This window comes from Rhinoraja longicauda, chromosome 6 (genome assembly GCF_053455715.1).
Source record: "Rhinoraja longicauda isolate Sanriku21f chromosome 6, sRhiLon1.1, whole genome shotgun sequence".
Lineage (NCBI taxonomy): Eukaryota > Metazoa > Chordata > Chondrichthyes > Rajiformes > Arhynchobatidae > Rhinoraja > Rhinoraja longicauda.
In genome coordinates this window covers 15932780-15953326 of record NC_135958.1, presented here as the reverse complement: position 1 = coordinate 15953326, position 20547 = coordinate 15932780, and the positions used below count along the sequence as shown (strand labels likewise).

Here is a 20547-nt window from a genome sequence, read left to right as displayed (position 1 = left end):
AGGGGCAAAACATTCCCACCGGCTGATCTGCTGCGTGTAAACAAACCTTTGTTTCATCCGTATTTTCCAGTTTTGCTTCGTAGAGGTAAGAAAACACTGCTTTCAAAACTTAGGTGTATATATGGTTAATTTGTAGGTTTTGATTTTGTAGGTTTTATTGCTTTATGCTTCAGTGAGTGAGCAAGATAGTGACTGAATAACAAGCATCTTTTATTGTTCTTTGTTTTGGTGGGGGAGTGGAGAATGAAATTAAATGTATGATTTCAATAACTATCAAGGCACTTCTGAATGAGTTGTTCATCTCTGAGGCTAGAATATTTGTCGTGGTTAAAGTTTGACGCAAGTTAAGGACAGCGTCAGGAGACTGCTTTTTACGAAATATTGAAATTAACGAAAATGTTGCCGTTAATTCGTACTTCGGAATTAAGTTGGAGAGCGGGATGATCCCGTGACGCAAATATGTTTTCATATTTCGCCAGAGGGGCAAAGAAATCCGGCAAAGTGTTCGGAACCACAAACTCAGTGATATCAGTCTGAGCCGCCTGCCCATTTAACACACTCTCTGGCACAATGTTCACATCTGCACATTCACAACTCGAACTGTTGGCCCGATGCACAGTTCCCAGGGTAGGTTTTCCTCTTCACTTGATCTTTGCTGCAGAATCTCGGGGTTGACGTTTAGTTTCCTAGCTCAGTAACTGTTAAGCTCTCCAAGGCCGCTACTCCTCAGAGTCTGATCCCTGGATTCGGATTCATCTCATTTTTGTTCTTAGATGACCCTGTCATTTTAAACAGTCCAACACCTGACACAGACTCTAGTTGTGTAGGAACAAACTGCAGATGTTGGTTTAAACCGAAGATAGACACGTCAAGCTTCTGAAATGTTATTGGGGAGCCCCTTCGTACCAGTCACCACAATTCTATCAGTTTTAAATAAACAAGTAAATAAATTAAATTTCAGACATACTGTGAGTTGTTGATACCACAAGTAGTCTGAAGATGGGTCTCGACCCGACACGTCACCTATTCCTTTTCTTCAGAGATGTTGTCTGATCGAACCGCTGAGTTACTTCAGCTTGTTGTGTCTATCTTCAGTTTAAACCAACATCTGCAGTTCCTTCCTACACAACTAGAATCTGTGTCAGGTGTTGGACTGTTTAAAATGACAGGGTCATGTAAGAACAAAGATGAGACTAATCCGAATCCAGGGATCAGAGACTGAGGAGCAGCGGCCTCGGAGAGCTTAACAGTTAGCTAGGAAACTGCACGTCAACCCCAAGAATCCGCAGCAAAGATTAAGTGAAGAGGAAAACCTACCCTGGGAACTGTGCATCAGGCCAACAGTTTGAGTTGTGAAAGTACAGATGTGAACATTGTGTCAGAGAGTGTGTTAAAGGGGCAGGCGACTCAGACTGATATCACTGAGTTTGTGGGTCCGTACACTTTGCCGGATTTCCTTGCCCCTCCAGCGAAAAATGAAAACATATCCACGTCGGGATCGCCCCGCTCCCCAACTTAATTCTGAAGTGCGAATTAATGGCAACATTTTCATTAATTGCAATATTTCAGACAAAAAGCAGCGCGCATGTCTGCCATCAGGTAAGAGAACACGTTCGGTGCAGCACTGAAACAGGTTGAAATAGAAAACGCTGTCCTTAACTTGCATAAAACTTTAACCACGACAAATATTCTAGCCTCAGAGATGAACCGTGACTCATTCAGAAGTCTCTTGATAGTTATAGAAATCATACATTTCATTTCATTCTCCACCCCCCCATCCAAAACAAAGAACAATAAAAAATGCTTGTTATTCAGTCACTATCTTGCTCACTCACTGAAGCATAAATAATAATAATAATAAATGTATTTGTCATATGTAGGTTGGCACAGGGTCAACAGTACAATGAAATGTATTTGACAAGACAACGGGTCACCTCAGCAGTAATATTCCAAGGATAAATAAGATTTTTTTAAAAATTACATTAGTAAGGTAAAAAGACAATATTAAAAATAGGTAAAAAGACAATATTAAGAATAATCAACATGTATGATTTGAAATGTGTTTATAAGTTCAGAAGCCTGATGGCCTGATGGTAGAAACTGTTCTTAAGTCTGGTGGTACACGCAGCCATACTCCTGTATCGTCTGCCTGACGGTAACAAGAACAGCTTGCGTGCTGCGTGGCTGTGGTCCTTGATGATGCTGCGTGCCTTCCGCAGGTACCGCCGGTAGAAAATGTCCTGAATGGCCGGGAGACAGTTGCCAGTAATGTGCTGTGCCATCTTCACCATTCTCTGTAGTGATTTGTGGCTGTGGGCAGAAGTTCCCGCACCAGACTGTAATGCAGCCCGTCAGCAGGCTCTCGATGGTGCATCTGTAGAAGTTTGTGAGGATGCTGGCGTTCATGCCAAACTTCCTCAGTCTTCTCAGGAAAAAGAACCGCTGGTGGGCTTTCTTTGTTATTGTGTCCGTGTGCAGTGTCCAGGAAAGGTCCTCAGTGATGTGCACACCGAGGAACTTAAAGCTGCTGACCCTTTCAACCTCAGCATCACCGATGTGGATAGGGAGGTGTCCACTCCCCCGCTGTCTCCTGTAGTCCACGATCATCTCTTTAGTTTTGCTAACATTGAGAGAGAGGTTATTTTCCTGTAAATAAATTAAATTAAATTAATTAAAGCAATAAAACCTACAAAATTATCGCAGTTTTGCACAAATTAACCATATGCACACCTAATTAACAGTTTTGAAAGCAGTATTTTCTTACCTCTACGAAGCAAAACTGGAAAATGCGGATGAAACGAAGGTTTGTTTACGCGCAGTAGATCAGCCAGCGAGAATGTTTTGCCCCTGCGACCTATGACCTGCGTCCTCAGTCGCTTCTTCCATGGTCTGTGAAGGGGCCAACCTGAGGTTATCAAATATGACTGCTCCCACGTGCAGAACATTCTTTCCAATCTACTGGCATTATTCGCGCTAATTTTAGAAAAAAACTCGCTGCGCAATATCAATTCATTAAATTTCTGGTTTTACTCCTGAAAGAAGTACACAACAGGAGCTGAGCGGACTAGTGTTCGCCCAGTGACGACAGCGAATGCCCCACCACCACGGGGAGACGCTCCGCGCCTTCTCACCCGTCTTCTAATTGGAACGGTTACACCTGCGCAGTCAGCGCCCGATGGTTTCCAAGGCGACGGCCGAAAACACTTGCAGCTCCGGATAAACATGGCTTCCATTATGGACACGGATAGTATCAGTACAATGTCTGAGACTCGCCAGAGCCAAAATATCCAGCATATGAGCGACGAGGAGCTCCTGGCGTTAATGGGTGAAATAAGGTACCCTGGAAACTTTACGTTAAAGCATTAAATCTGATAATTCATGCGACGCCTGGTTCCGGCGATTTATTCACAAAATGCTGGAGTAACTCAGCAGGTCAGGCAGCATCTCGGGAGAGAAGGAATGGGTGACCGGCCTGCTGGCGATCCTTCTCTCAATGTCGGGCCATCTCTCAACATAGCACAAGTAATATGCAGTGCTCCACATGCTGTGAATTTGAAATGAATCCCACATGTGGGGAACGCCTGGCACGTCAAGCAGTAACGCTGTGGGGATTCCACAGATGTTGCCTGACCATCTAAATAGTACAAGATAATCAGTTGTGCTTCATTGTCACCTGTGCACTGCACAGTGAAATTCTTTTTGCATAGATCACACATGCACGAGTGGCCATATTTTGGCACAATTTACAAAAAGTTCAGAGTCCGGTCCACGCGCTCAATGTACTTATCAGAATTTAGTACACATGAGCAGCTGTTTCACTGCCATTCAATAAGATTATCAAAAATGTGATTGCTATCTCAACCATCTACCCGCAGTAACATTTCACGTCTTATCAAGGTTCTGAGTCATAAAAATATTTTAAGACTTCTGCGTCCTCCTCCGTTTTTGTAGAAATGAAAAGCCGTATATACTACTTTGCTGTGTAGGACAACAACCCATTATTATGAAGATAGACACAAAATGTTGGAGTAACTCAGCTGGACAGGCAGCATCTCTGGAGAGAAGGAATGGGTGATGTTTCAGGTTGAGACCCTTTTTCATAAATGTCACCCATTCCTCTCCAGAGATGCTGCCTGTCCTACTCCAACATTTTGTCTCTATCTTCGGTGTAAACCAGCATCTGCAACTCATTATTATGGATGGTTGACTTAAGGCCAGGAAATAAAAAAACTAGAAATCAATTGTTTTACTTTTCACTGGACCCTCAATTCTTTACAGACGCGATTAATAAGCAGACAGCATGTAACGTATCCAGGTTTGCTGATAATACAAAATCAGATGGAAAAATGAGCTGTGGATAGGATGTCAGAAATCTACAAGGAGATATAGACAGATAAGTGAATGAGAAGGAGGCACAGGAAGATAATGTGACCTATTTTACCAAGGAGATGCTGAACTCATTGAATAGCAGTAGCCACTTGGTGATGATTGATGAGGCAACTTAAATGAGTTTGGCAGGTTGCGTAACTGATCATAATGGGTGCTGATGTTACAAGCGTAAAAGTCACCATCTCCCTATATAAAAAAGCTTTGCGCCCCTCTGACCTTGTACCCTCTAGTATTTGACATTTCTACCCTGGGAAAAAAGTTCTGATTATCTCACCTGTCTATAATTTTATAAACATATATCAGTCTCTATCAGCCTCTGTTGCTCCAGATAAAATACAATCCATGTTTGTCCAATTTATCCTTTTAGATGGTACCCTCTAATCCAGGTAGTGTCTTGGTAAAGCTTTTCTGTGCCCTCTCCAAAGCCTCCTTATCCTTCCAGTAATGGGGCATCCAGATGTGCACACAATAATCCAGATGCGGCCTAACCAAAGTTACATAAAGCACTAATATGACTTTCTGACATATACCCAATGTCCCGACCAAAGAAGGCAAACATACCATATGCCATCTTTACCACTCTATCTACTTGTGTTGCCACTTTCATGGAGCTGTGGACTTGGACCCCGATCACTCTGTGCATTATTGCTTTAAAGGTTTTTCTATTGACTATCCAAATCTCCAAGTTTGTCCAATTTCTACCTATAGTTACTACCCTCTAATCATGATAAAGCTATTCTGGACACAAAATGCTGGAGTAACTCAGCGGGACAGGCCGCATCTCTGGAGAGATTGAATGGGCAATGTTTCGGGTCAGACTCTTCTTCAGACGGATAAACACATTTGTCTATAATTCCTGAAAATTATCAATCAATTAACTGTGAATGCTCTATTTTGGTATACTGTAGTTTATTTCCTGTAATAAGATGTGTAGTAACTTATAAGAAATTGCCCATCTGTCTACAACAATATTTTTTTTGCCTTTAATTCAGTGCTTCCAATGTAGCCATACAGAGAGAGAATAATATGTTTGAGAAGTACTATGATCGCATGGTTCCCAAGGAAGATATTGACGAATTTCAAATGTCACAAGACATTGCACAACTGGGACAGGTTGTACTTTTGCCATATTAATACTTCCTCAATAGCTTCTGAAGTTTAGAGTAGAATGAAATTGATCTGAAATATCTTTCAAATATCTTTGATACATAATGTCGACATAGGACTCCTGTGTGACAGCATAGTGGTAGTTGCCTTTATCTTTTATTTTGTAAAAATAATCATACTTTCTAGTGAGGACGGAAAGGAAATTAGCTCAAAGGTTACTAGAGCTCCAAGTGATTCAGCTGAAAAGGGATTGAATTGGAACAGGACCTGGCAGAAAATGGGTCCAACTGAAGTTAACAGTAAATGATATTAAGAGGTGTGAGGAAGATTCTGAAACTGGGCTCCACTCAGATCAGTTGTATTTCACATTTGCTCTTTAAAAAAAATCATATGAATACAAACCTAAACGGGGACTAGAGTTTAAATACCACAGTTATACCTGAAGAGCAGATGGGGTGGAGGTTGTTATTAGATAACATAAAGGCAGCAAGTAACAGGTAATAACAGGTAATAGTATTTGATAATAGATGAGTATTTGAAAAACATTTTTTTCTCTCCTAGTATGCTTTTCATTACATTTTTATAACTGTCACATAAAACTAGTGACTGTCATTGACTGCAACTGAATTTGTGAATTGAGGTTTGAGTTGCTAACAGTTCTTGATATGTTTGCAACATAGTTTCTGAGGCCATGGACTGGACTGTGTCTGCAATTCCATTCCAGTTATGGTGAGTTCACAGTGGGCAATAACAATCTAACACCAAGTAAGAAGTTTCCCCGGTGAGCAACAGGAAAACTCATAAATGAGCCAGATCAGGGCACTTTTATATCGCATTTGTTTACTGGTTTTTGAAGCCTGTGAGAATTCAAATTGCAGCTTTTTTTAGCCAAAGAAATTAAATACAGGTAGTTGTAGAAAAAGTTTGCAGAAAACAGTGAATGCGTATTTTATTATGAATTGAAGAGTTCATAACTCAAATATTTAACTTTTGGTCTTTGGTGAATTTTGTAGGGCCGTTCAAGGCATCGATCTAGGTCTCGTACTGCAGCACTTGAACGCCTTTTGAACTTAACAGCAGATCAAAAGTGCACCATTGCATATAGAGAACTAGAGGAAACAAAAGAAATGTTAGCAAAGCTGAGAAATGATTCAAATCACACGGTCCGGAATCTACAGGTAAGAAGCAACAAAAGCCACCCTTTCAGTCTTCAGATATTAGTGACTTGACTCTACCTGAATAATATAGGCAGTTAGTACTAGTTTTTAAGTATTCATACTTTTGCAATGGAAGGATGCCATTGCTCAACGAGGCTGTTGTTTTGTAATTTTTACAAAAATATGTTGAATCATGGAATGTAATTCTAAACCACATGCTAAATTTCTAGAATACCATGTAATACAAATAAGAATGACCATATTCCAGTTGGTATGACTGCTTGATAGGAGAAATATTCTGTTTGCCATGTCAGTTATTATCATCATGCAATGAATCATATAATAATAGCATAGTAGAAGGCTGATTGGCCCATTGAGCAAATACTGGCTCATTGAAGAACTAGTCAACCATATTCCGATGTTCCATCCCTGCGACCGCCCAAGCTTTCCTGAAGTTCCTATTCAATTTCCTTTTAAAATCTTCTTCAGCCACTTCCATGGCCATTGGATTCAAAGCCATTACCACTCACTCACTTGAATTCCTTCCTCACACCCTTTCCTGTATCTCAAGACCAAATTCTTAAACATGTGTCTCCCTACTCCTTGTACCATGGGTACAGCTTTTCTTTTGTCTGCGTTGGTATCTGACATAATTTTATACCACATTGAAATCTCTCCTCAACAAAAAGCTTTCAGTAATGTTTTTTGTAAATATCACATAAGGCTAGTGATTTTCGTTGACCGGAAATTAATTTGTAAACTGAAGTTTGAGATGCCAATAGTCCCTAATACAATTGCCATGTTTTCTGAAGCTATGAATCCTGTAACTATAATTCCATTTCAGTTATATTGGGCCAGCTTCTCCAATCTAACGTTGTAGCTAAAATGCCAGACCAGGAATCATTCTGGAAAATCTCCACTGCAGTCTCTTAAGAACCTTCAAATTGTTCATAAAATGATATGAACATAAATGGAAGCAATACTCTTGTTATCCCCTAATAAGTTGTATATGAAGGTTCAGCATATGGGTTTAGATAGATATGGGCCAAATGCAGGCAGATGGGATTAACATAGACTAGTATCTTGGAGGGAGGGAGGGAGGAGGGAAGATAAGGGGGGTTGAGGGGGATGGTGGGGGGGGAGGGGAAGGGGGAGGGGAGGGGGAGGGGGGTGGAGAGGGGTGAGGGGGAGAAGTGGGGGAGGAGCGGGTGCTGCACCAATGCAGGAGAGGCTTGGGCCCAACGGGTCCATTTGGTCTTGTATTATCCAAAATTCTACAATTCTTGCAGACCTCAATACCTTCTCTGCAGTTTTACTACTCTGTCTCTCTCACAATTTGGAAACCTGCAGAATACACCCAATAAAGTAATTCCACCCTATTTTGTCACTTAACTCAAACCAAATAGATTCTATCCATGAAAGTGCATCCTTTTCATTACTACATTCCACTAGGCAAGAATATGTCAACCAAAATAACAATCAAGAGAGCAATAAAATAGGTCATTAATTCATCACATTTTATGCTACCACCCAAAATCAAGCCATCATAATTTTCCATGCAAAACACAAACTGCTGTAGAAACTCAGCAAGTCGGGTAGCATCTGTGGAGCGAATGTTTCAGGGTGAGACCATTCATCTGGACAATTCTCAGGAATGGAAACGAGTAACTTTGGGACTTTCTATATGGTAATTACTACTTCTTGGTAGGCACCACATTTACCACCATAAACATTCATTCCATCCATCACCATCATGTTGTCCATCATCTAGAAAATGCACTGTGTTGCTGGCCTCAACTTCTCCAATAACACCTCTTTAACCCACATAAAAGGAACATTTTCGAATGACTGCAGGATTTCAGGATGAGTCATTACCACTTTCTCAAGGGCATTTGAAGATGGGTAATACATTTTGACCTTGCCAATGACACCACCCTGATCACAAAGTAAATAATGGAAACTTCTATTGAACTGGCTCCACTTCTCCATTAAAAAAAGACACAACGTCACAGTGGATCAGGCAGCATGTCTGGAGAACATGGATGGGTTGGGACCCTTCTTCAAACAGATTGTGGGGTGGGGGGGAAGCTGGAATAGAGTAGGGGCAGGCTAAAGCCTGTCAAGTAATAGGCAGATACAAGTGAGGATTTTTTTAATAGGAAGATAGTTGTTCAAAGGCTAGAGATGAAAAGACGGAAGGTGTGAGATAAAAGTATTAAAGAGTTGCGAATTGTGAAGTTAAAGGAAGGAATGTAGGTGGGAGGGTAGGGAAAGGGGAGAAGTGGGTCCAAGTCCAGCGAAGGTGCAGGGGAGAGGGGGGGGGGGGGAGGAGGAGAAAGGGGGATGGGGGAAGAAGGGGGAGGGAAGGTTGTACTTACCTAAAATTGGAGAATTCAATGTTCATAGTGTTAGGTTGTAAGCTACTCAAGCAGAATATGAGATGCTGTTCCTCCAGTTTCCATGGGGTCTCATCTAGCAATGGACGAGGCCAAGGACAGAAAGGTCAGTATGGGACTGGAGAGAGGAGTTAAAATGTTTAGCAATTGGGAGATACAATAGGCCTTGGTGGACAACTTATCCATATTCAAGTTTTCACGCCAACTATGCTGCATATAACAGCATGGAGGAAATACTTGTACAAAATTCACAGTCAGTATTTTTGTGACCTCTCACAAAATAGAAAGATCTCTAAATGTTTGTTTTCTTTTAGGCTACCCTTGAGGAAGCTGAATGTGCACTAGCTGACGTAAAAAAAGCTGTGGATGAATTTGAACGAGATATTGCAACCTTCTCTCAAGGACAGAAGGAGACCACAATTGTAACAGAAACGCTCTTTAAATACTTTGAAGACAAGATCCATGCAAAAGTGAGTGATATTTCAAGCTAACCTTCTCCTATGGAAAGCACAATGTATCTGCACAATCAGAATCAGAACTTAGTGGGGAGAAGACCCAAAATTACAAGAGAGCATCAGCTGAGACAATGGGCTAGTTTTCTGAATACTTGGTGTGATTTGGGTAACTCTCCACTGGGCATGTCAGGAAATTGTAGATAAGCTGAAAATGATAATCTGTATTCATTTGGACAGCATGGCCTTCATTTTTTTAAAGAAATGGTGAGGTGATAGTAGTGAAATTCAAAAGGGTTTAGTCGATCAGTGAAATGGCTAAACACATAGCAGATGGAATTTAGTATGGGGATGGACATATTACGGAAGGAAAAATTGATACATTGTCAATTCAAAACTAATACAGCCATCTCTTTCATTCTAATCCTTCTGCTCTTAACTTGCATTTACCGAATGTTCTGTTTTCATTTTTATCTGTTAAATTAGGTGATCAAGCTTCAAACTTCACAGTTCCTTCGCCCATAGTTCAAGGCTCTCTTCTTTGAGCAAAAGTCATAGCTTCCAAGATCACCTTGTAATTAATATTCCCAGTCGGTGCTTTTGTGTGGTTTGGGTAATGAACAGTGGCATTTGCTGTACGTTGATCTGCACAGTATCTTGATTGTTTGTCTTTCTTCTGTCAGGAAATACTGATCGATAAACTACAACTGAAGAATCATGCATGGAAGATGCTGAAGGCTAAAATGCACCAACAGCTCCGATTGGTTTGTAAAGGGTGAGGGGTGGGAAGGGGCAGGCTGCAGCACAGCCACGAGTTCATCATCTCTAGACGGTGCCCTGTGTCACTTGATTGTTTTGTTATATTTTATTTGAATCCCAATTTTCAATTTATATGTAGTGAATTTCAGCATTGGAATGGGTGAATTAATGCAGTGAAAAATGAAACCGTGGGTTTTGTTGAGCAAGGAACTGAGTTAGCCATGTCGTGTAAAATGTTATCCCACAACACCAGCAACTCAGAAATTAGAATTTGTAATAAAGCAGGTGTATACAGAATGACAACAATTTTATATAGAACCTTAAACATAGTAAAACATCCCAATTAATGTTGCAAAAAAATTATCATATTAAAGAAAACAAGCTTTAATTTAAATAGTGCTTTTCCATGACCATGTTGTTTTGCAGGGTAGGAAGTGCTTTTTAAAGTATAATCGATGTATTATAAGAAATGGGGTCAGCCCATTGGTACATATCTGTAAATAATAATGTGGTCATGGCAAGATGAGTTAAATTTCATGATGTTGGTTGTAGGATGAATATTAGCCAGGATATTGTGGAAGACTCCCCCCCTGCTTTTCTTTGAACTAAAGCCACAACAATTTTATAATTGAGCAGACAGAACCTTGGTTTGATAGTTCATCAAATGATTTACTTCCGCCATTGCAGCATTCCTTTGATACTCCACTGGAATGTTAGGGTAGGTTTTTCTGCTCTTCCCTGGAGTTGGACTTGAATGCACAACTTTTTGACAGAATTGAACATTTAACACCAGGGCACATAAAAAGTTTCCAAGAAGGGCTCCTAACAGATTACTCAAAGATGTAGGGTGTCTTAATGGAGAAAGTAGAGGGGTGAAATTGGGATAGATTGCCAAAGTAGAGCGCCAAAGATTATGCAACAGAAATAAGTGAGTCCAAAGATCTCAGAGGGTGGTAGAGGTGGAGGAGATTACATGGGCGGGGGGGTGAGGATGGGTATGGATCTGAACATTGTAGTGATCACTTTAAATGTTTTGTATTTCTGGGCCAGGAGCCAATAAAAGGAAAAGGTAACAGGTAACTATTGGAGTATTACAGTCTGCAATTGAAAAAAAGTATGGAAGTGGATTTCAGCAAGTGTTGAAGCGAAAATTGATGTTTTTTGCAATTGGACAGATATAACACTGGAAGAAAATGCACTTATGGTAATCTGGATACTGAAAATTCATTAGAATTTTAGGACTAACTTTTTTAAGGATAGCTTATTGGGACATACAACACTTGATTTAAATTGATGGATTATAATTGGCATAAATAATGAAGAGGTAATTAAAGGATGGCACAAGGTGCAAGGCAAAGATATGGAGGAAGAGATGGTGCAGAAGGAAATTATCAGAAGAAAAGAAACTGAATGATACAAGCACCAATCTTATCTTGGTGGTGAAGAGCAAATGTTTGGGTTGAGCAGCCAGGGAGAATGGATTTTCTCCTGATACTGTGTTCATGATATTTTATTTAAGTTTCCCAGCTGCAGTTAGCCTGATTGAAAGTTTGCCTTGTGGGTTGGTAAGCCTTCAGCACTGGGGTACTTCTGGAGAGCTGAGGGGTCAGGAGAGGATTCAGAGGGTGGAGGTGGTAGAAGCGGAGAAGGTGGGGAATTTGTAAGTCTGCATCTGGAGCAGAGGGAATAGAAAAGTCTCAAGTTGGATAAGTTTAGAGTCCAGAGGCGAGCGCAAAATCATTGGAGCAGGAATTCTGAAAGATGAGCTGTCCAATCTGAGGGTGGGGGAAGAAGGTAGACTAGATTTAATAGTAAGTGAAAAGAGGTTTGTTTCCTGAATCCAGAAATTGCAGATTCTTTCAGTTACAGGGTACATTTAAAATTTAAAGTAATAATTAAATGTAAGGTATATTATCTAATTAAGTAAGAGTCATAGAGTCATACAGCAGGGAAACAGTCCCTTCGGCCCAACTCAAGATGCTCCATCTAAGCTAGTCCCATTTTCCCCCCAATATGTTTGCCCCATTTCTCTCTGAATGCTGTCATCGTACCTGCCTCAACTATCTCCCATGGCAGCTCATTCCATATACCCACCAACTTTTTCTGAGTGATAAAGTTGCCCCTCAGGTTCCTATTATATCTTTCCCCTCTCACCTTAAACGTATGTCCTCTGGTTCTTGATTCTCCTACGCTGGATAAAATACTCTGTGCATTCACCTTAACAACTAAATAAGTAGTATGCTTTGTGCCATTCTGTATATTTATTAGTTACTGAAATGCATTTTTGTATTGTCATGGAACCGCAGTCTTGGAGTTTTGTTGTCTTGGACAACATCTCACAACTAACTTCTCCTGATTTGCACATAAATTGTACTGAGTTCTGTTAGCCTGGGAAGATTCAGTCCAAATGAATAATATTAATTTCACATCCTTTTTTTCTTATGCTCTGGTTTCTTTTTGTTTTTTTCAAATGAGTCTCTGAATAAGGTAAAGATTGTCTGCATCTTCTGTCATCTGTGGAAAAACATATGGTGCGGGGAGAGGGGAAAAGTAACAAATACAATATTTGTATTGTTTCTAGAAAGAAGAGGCAGGAGAGCTGCTGCGTGAGGTAGACTTCCATCAGCTGAAGATTGAAAACACCCAGTTTTTTAGGCAGATTGAGCAGTACAATCAGGACCTCCTCCAACTTAAAGTCATGACAGGGCAAACGCAAATTGTTCTCAACTCCTATAAAGTACGTTTTGATTGTTTTAATTGATTATTAGAAGTGATTATTGCTGACAAGGTAAACATTTATTATTCATCTCTAATTGTCTTTGTGAATGTGGTCTTGAATTATTTGAACATTTTCTGCTGAAGGCATTCCCATTGCTATTGACCGGAGTACTCCACAATTTAGATCCAGCAATAATGAAGGAACAGTGATATATTTCCAAGTCAGAATGGTCTGTGACTTGAGAGAAACTATCCCTATCCCGATAACTCCTCCCTCGCCTACATCTATGTACCCCAGCAGTTCTTCCAGGTGAGACAGAGGTTGACATGCACCTCCTCTAACCTCAGCTACTGCATCTGGTGTTCCCGATATGGGCTCCTGTACGTTGGTGAGACCAAGTGTAGATTGGGCAACCGCTTGCTGAACACTTGCCCTTGGTCCATCAAGGCCTACTGGATCTCATTGTTGCTAACCATTTTAACTCACCTTCCCATTCCCATACTGACCTTTCTGGCCTGGGCCTCCTCCATTGTCAGAGTGAGGCCACACAGAAAATGGAGGAACAGCACCTCATATTCTGCTTGGGTAGCTTACAACCCAACAGTATGAACATCAAATGTTTCAATTTTAAGAAACTGACCCACAACAACCTCCCTCCTCCCCTTTCTCTCCCAAGACACCCCCACACCTTTGTTTCCCTCTCCTCCCCACTCTGAAGAAGGGCTCCAACCCAAAACATTGCCTATCCATGTTCTCCTGGTATGCTGCTTGACCCGCTGAGTTACTCCAACATTTTGTCCCTATCTTACCCAACTTCATTTCTTATTCACAGACAATCCCAAGTAATAATGCTTGCAAATATCTTGTATTTATGGTCTCATCAATAGCAATCAGTGCTTCTGATGTGGTCTCCTTGCAAGAGAAGCGGAAGGGGGAAAACATGATTTTTCCGGGCAATTGATCCTATCATTGAGGATTCAAATTCAGAAGATATTCAAGATCAAATGGGAGTGGATGAATAAGGGAATAAGAAATACTAGCTTAGACTTTAGATGGTTGGTAGGAGGGAAAGGAGGTTTGTAGAAGAGGAGTGGTGATGAAGTTGGAGATTCGTTCATTCAGAGACATAATGTTAAGGTAACAGACTGGTAGAGGATTACGGTTTCCTCCCACACTCCAAAGACATACAGGTTTGTTAGTTAATTGGCTTGGGTTTGTATACTTGGTGTAAGTGTAAATTGTCCTTAGTGTGTGTAGGCTTGTGTTAGTGTATGGGGATCGCTGGTCGGTGTGGACTCGGTGGGCCAAAGGGCCTGTTTCCGCGCTGCATCTCTAAACTAAAACTAAAAAAGTAAAGTAATAACATCTTAAATGTTGGCAATGGTAGACATTGGACCTGATTTTAGTATTGTTGAAATGTCTGTTATACTTTCTAATCCTGTGATCACGTCCCCCTTTTAGAGGAAATTACAGAAAATGCTTGCAGAGACAAAGCAACTTCTCAGTGAAATTAAATCAAGACATGAGCTGCTTCAGAAGATTGAACTTGAGACCACAGAAGTAGAAATAGTAGGTGGTACCGAGTATGTTTTACAGAATCTATTAACTTTGCTTTTTCTTAAAAATCACGACAAGATAGTCTCCATTCTGCATGGACTGTGAGTCCAAGGCAGATATTTTCCTCATTTAGGTGCTTGCTTTATCTTTCCATAATTGAAGCTCAACAGCCTTGCAGTTGAATGTCCTTGGCGCATTACCTACATGATCTGAGCTTCCCCACCAATTTTCTGGTTGATTCAACCACCATTTATCATCTGCCAACCAGACTTCCCCCATGTCACCTACCTATTCAAACCTCCCTCACTATCTACCATCCTGACCGAATTTCCAGCCCTCATCCCAATTATCTACCTGATTTACAGTCATAGTCATACAGCATGGAAATAGGCCTTTCGCCCAACCTTCCTATCCCAACCAAGATGCCCCATCTATAGTAGTCCCACCTGCCTGTGTTTGGCCCATATCCCTCTAAACATTTCCTATCCATGTATTTGTCCAAAGGTCTTTTAAATGTTGTTACAGTACCTGCCTCAACTACCTTCTTCAGCAGCTCGTTCCATATACCCACCACCTTCTGTGTGAAAACGGTGCCCCTCCTATTAATTTTTTCCCCTCTTACCTTAATCATATGTCCTCTGGTTCTTCAATTCCTTAATCTGGGTAAAAGACTCAGTGCATTCACCATATTTATTTCCCTCTTTATCTTATACATTTCTATAAGATCATCTCTCATCCTCCTGCACATCAAGGACTAAAGTCCTAGTCTGCCCAATCTCTCCCTATAGTTCAGGCCCTCAAGTCCGGAAACATCCTTGTAAATCGTCTCTGCACTCTTTCCAGCTGAACAACATTCTTCCTTTAGCAGGGTGACAAAAAATGAACACAATACTCCAAATGCGGTCTCACCAACTTCTGACTTCTGCCTCACTGGCGCCAGGCCAAGTCTCCCACAATTATTTTCCCCAATGCCTCCCACCTCAGCACAATTTTGTTCTGATATTCTCTCCATCAACCAGTTCTGGCAGTTAGCTTCTAAACACCCCCACTCCCAATCATCATCTTCTCCTCGAGTCACTAACTGCACAATGGAGGATGATGATGGAGAAGAGGCCTCTTGTACCATGCATGGGTAGTTTGGGCTCATGCAATAGACCTCAGAATATTTGAACATGCTCCCCCATTTAGAAATGTTCCTGTTGCTGAAGCAGAACACAGGTTTGAGAGCTGTTGCACTCCTTCTTTGACAGAAACATTCATCACTTCTATTTCTGAATTCAACTGACAGCACAGACTGTGCGTGAATTGTAGCAAGCTCCAGCTTGATGAATTTGTGAGAAATCGAGTCAATATTTGAACTGTGATGAAGAGAATGTTCCTAGTCTTTGAAGCATCAGAATAAAGGCCAGTGATTATGTATATGGCAAACTCGGGCACTGTTCATAAGCTTGCTCTTGCTTATGTTCCCAATGTTTGGGGAGTCCAGAACCAGGGGCCACAGTTTAAGAATAAGGGGTAGGCCATTTAGAACAGAGATGAGGAAAAACTTTTTCAGTCAGAGAGTTGTAAATCTGTGGAATTCTCTGCCTCAGAAGGCAGTGGGGGCGAATTCTCTGGATGCTTTCAAGAAAGAGATAAGATAGAGCTCTTAAAAATAGTGGAGTCAGGGGGTATGGGGAGAAGGCAGGAACGGGGTACTGATTGTGAATGATCAGCCATGATCACATTGAATGGTGGTGCTGGCTCGAAGGGCTGAATGACCTTCTCCTGCACCTATTGTCAATTGTCTATTGTCTATCTTACAACATGGAAAATAGCTTTAGCACGTTTTGTTTACAAAAGTCAGAACAAATCCAATCTCCTGCCCCATCAGTTCACACGTACAAACAGAGCATAGATAGATAGATTCTAGATTCTTGATTAGTACAGGTGTCAGGAGTTATGGGAGTTATGGGCAGGAGAATGGCATTAGGAGAGAGAGAGAGATAGATCAGTCATGGTTGAATGGCGGAGCAGCCTTGATGGACCGAATGGCCTAAATCTGCTTCTATCATTTATGACTTTATGATTTATGACTTATATTTGTAGAACAAATAGTTTATTGTCTCACTCATGTCACAAGCCCTTAGGGCTTTACTTCACTGACAAAATACCAATGTCCACAAGCACATGTCTGTAAATATTTTTTAAACGGTTAATTCAGTGTCATTTTTTCCAAAGGACAAGGCCAAGGCAGAGGAGCTAAACAAGAAGTTTCGAAATGACATTTCCAATTACAAAGTACCGGGCATTCTTGAATATGTTCAGGAGACCTGGAATCGCTTTGACTTAGAGAAAAAAGTGAAAACCTGGGAACGCAAAGTGGACATTGCAGAGGTGAGTCTCACAATGCGTAGTTTTATGAAGTAATGGGAAAGGTGACTGCATATACTGTAGCTTGGAGACTTGTCACGTGTCTCTAATTAACAGTTGCATGGAATCACAACTATGTCACAATTGTAAGTTCATAAAAGAAGATGCTAGGTGTAATTATACCTACAGTGTAAAATTGTTTCTTAAATGGTAAAATTGATGTGATGCAGAAGCGTGGCCGGTAGAGCTGCTGTATCACAGCTCTGGGGATCTGTGTTGAATTCAGACCTTGGGCACGCTCTGTTTGGCACTTGCACATTCTCCACATGATGGTGTGGGTTTCTCCCAGTGCTCGTTTCCTCTCATATCCCAGCTATGTAGGTTAATTGGTAGGTTAATGCACATCCTAGTGTGTAGGTGCATTGCAAAATCAGGAGCAGGAGCGTTGATGGGTATGTGGGAAGAATGAAATGACATTTGTGTAGGATTAATACAGATAGATGTTTTGGTGAGTGTGGTCTCAGTGGGCCAAAGGGTCTGTTTACTTGTGGTGCAACTCAATGAGAATATCAGGACTCTGTCAGTGTATGCAAGAGTGAATTGACATCCAATGAGAAATGCCAATATATCTTTCGGGTGCAAGAAGTGTGGAATGGATAAGGGAGAGCCAGTGGATGTGGTGTATCTGGACTTTCAAAAAACCTTTGACAAAGTCCCACACAACAGATTAGTGTGCAAAATTAGAGCACATGGTATTGGGGGTAGGGTATTGATATGGATAGAGAACTGGTTGGCAGACAGGAAGCAGAGAGTAGGAATTAACGGGTCCTTTTCAGAATGGCAGGCAGTGACCAGAGGGGTGCCGCAAGGGTCGGTGCTGGGACCACAGTTATTTACAATATATATTAACGATTTAGAAGAGGGAATTCAATGTGACATCTCCAAGTTTGCGGATGACACATAGCTGGGTGGCAGTGTGAGCTGCAAGGAGGATGCTATGAGGCTGCAGGGTGACTTGGATAGGTTGGATGAATGGGCAAATGCATAGCAGATGCAGTATAATGTGGATAAATGTGAGGTTATCCACTTTGGTAGCAAAAACAGGAAAGCAGATTATTATCTGAAAGGTGTCAGATTAGGTGAAGGGGAAGTGCAACGAGACATGGGTGTGCATGCACATCAGTCACTGAAAGTAAGCATGCAGGTGCGGCAGGCAGTGAAGAAAGCTAATGGCATGTTGGCCTTCATTGCGAGAGGATTCGAGTTTAGAAGCAAGGAGGTCCTACTCAGTTGTACAGGGCCCTGGTGAGACTGCACCTGGAATATTGTGCAATTTTGGTCTCCTAATTTGAGGAAGGACATTATTGCTATTGAGGGAGTGCAGCGTAGGTTAACCAGGTTAATTCCCGGGATGGTGGGATTGACATATGATGAAAGAATGGGTCGACTGGGCTTGTATTCACTGGAATTTAGAAGGACGAGGGGGGATTGTATAGAAACATATAAAATTCTTACAGGATTGGACAGGGTAGATGCAGGAAAAATGTTTCCAATGTTGGGGGTTTCCAGAACCAGGGGTCACAGTTTAATAATAAGGGGTAGATTTAGGACTGAGATGAGGAAAAACTTCTTCACCCAGAGAGTTGATAATTTGTGGAATTCTCTGCCACAGAAGGCAGTGGAGGCCAATTCACTGGATGTATTCAAGAGAGAGTTAGATTTAGCTCTTCGGGCTAAAGGAATCAAGGGATATGGGGAAAAGCAGGAACGGGGTACTGATTTTAGATAATCAGCCATGATCACATTGAATGGCGGTGCTGGCTCGAAGGGCCGAATGGCCTACTCCTGCACCTATTTTTCTATGTTTCTATGAACAATCCTATTTAAACTGTATTAAAACAATATCATGACAAATGGTACCCTTTGTTATGTTTTATCAAGGGTACGTGAAAAATGTTAGAGCATCAATGAAATTGAATAAAAACCTGCATTTTTATGATGGCTATTTATAATAATAACCCAAAAAATGTGTAATTGGGCCTTTAGTCTTGTTTGTTCTCGATGTCGTCAAAAAAGAAACAAAACACAAAGGGCAAGTGAGAACTAAGTTAATGTTGCAACAAGTTACCGCTAGGTGAAGCCAACCATATGGCATCAGTAAAGTTATTGGTAAAATAGTTAAGAAAAGGAACCTGTAAAGATACAGAGAAATCAGGGGAAGATTTGGATAATCACTGGCTTTTGAATCAGTCTGTACATACAATTGCTGCTGTATGTGGTTGTGTGACCAGTCAGACTCTCAAAATATGTGAGTTGCTTAGAAATGTTTTTGTACAAATCTTTCGTTGACATAAGTGGTTTTGTCTGTGGCTTTTGTAAAATGATAAATTCGCTTCTGCAGAGACACACGAGTTGTGCAAAGAAAGAGTGGAGAATAAGCAAAAGAGGCAGAAAGTGGAGAAAAATTCCTTGAGGACTGAAAGAAATGGTTTAATTTTTGGTTCCACTGCCATACAGAAAATGGCACTGAATGGGTTTCACTGAATTCCTGATATTCTACACTGACGTCACTGGTGTATGGGATTCAATAGGATACTGCAGAGTGACAACTTTTCAGAAATAAAATGAGAGACTTGAGTGGTTGTCAAAATAAACATGTTGTTTACTGGAGAACCACATATTTACAAAATTTGGTATACATAGTTGTGGCCAACAAACACTAATTTATTTTAATTTGCCTTCCAGCTAGCACATAGATCTTACAGTAAAACCTGGGAGAAAATCAAAAGGTACAGTGATCAAGATCAAGACATAAATATATTGTAATCAGATCAAAGTTAGAACATGTCACATGTATAAGGCAACATTCACAAAGCTCCACTGGAACAAAAATGAATTCAAACTTGCTATGAATCACAGTCATATTTTATGGTGTTATGCTATTTGACTATTGGACTGTTTGGCTGTATTATTGTGTCAAAAGAATAAATTCAACTTTTAATACTGTGTCCTTTTTCCTACTTCCTAAAACTATTGTTATCATCAAAGAAGCAATTAGAATTATTAAATGAAGAACACATTATACCCTTTTAGTAGGATATGGCCAAACTAAGGCAAATGGGACTAGCTCAGATAGACATCTTGATTGTTATGGATGAGTTGGGCCAGGCCTTGTACAATAGGGTTCCTTTTGGCAAGCCTACACCATTACTATTGAGAAATGGTGTGATCCATCCCAGCAAACTCACCTATTCTATTTTTGGGGGAATCTGTGGGCAAATCAGCGTTTATTGTCCCAGGAGACTTGGTGGTGAACATCCGCATTCCTTCGCGATACTGAAGATATTGAGTTCCACAATTTAATGCCAGCAACAATGATGGGATGCTGATTTACTTCCAAATCAGCATAGTGTATAACTTAGAGGTGAACTGCCAGGTGATGAGTTTAGTATGTCATTGCATTAGTCCTTCTAGGTAGGACAGCTTTGGTATACAGTTCCAGTGCAATGACACACACTGCAGCAGTACTCCTAGTCTCTGACTTGACCCCGTAACCATGTGGCTCATCCATTTGAGCAACTGACCACTGGACATTGAAAATGGTTTCTTTCTTTTAAAAAGTCATGACTTAATTTAGTTCCACATTGGTGAAAGTGCAG

The 20547-nt window shown here is 40.9% G+C and overlaps 1 protein-coding gene across 1 annotated transcript; it reads left to right on the top strand.

Annotated features, from left to right (window-relative positions):
• The first annotated feature begins 3109 nt into the window (after positions 1–3109).
• On the top strand, positions 3110–19770 carry cfap263 (cilia and flagella associated protein 263). The gene is made up of 9 exons (XM_078401688.1): positions 3110–3335; positions 5382–5502; positions 6510–6674; positions 9364–9519; positions 10185–10265; positions 12842–12997; positions 14441–14548; positions 16757–16912; positions 19634–19770. The coding sequence occupies exons 1-9, from the start codon at positions 3223–3225 to the stop codon at positions 19712–19714; spliced, it is 1137 nt and encodes a 378-aa protein (XP_078257814.1). The 5' UTR covers positions 3110–3222; the 3' UTR covers positions 19715–19770.
• Positions 19771–20547: the final 777 nt, after the last annotated feature.

Coding starts and splice junctions, on each gene's coding strand:
- cfap263 (XM_078401688.1), top strand. CDS start 3,223: ATGGCTTCCATTATGGACACGGATAGTATCAGTACAATGTCTGAGACT. Junction 3,336..5,381: donor GCGTTAATGGGTGAAATAAG/GTACCCTGGAAA, acceptor CCTTTAATTCAG/TGCTTCCAATGTAGCCATAC. Junction 9,520..10,184: donor AAGACAAGATCCATGCAAAA/GTGAGTGATATT, acceptor TTCTTCTGTCAG/GAAATACTGATCGATAAACT.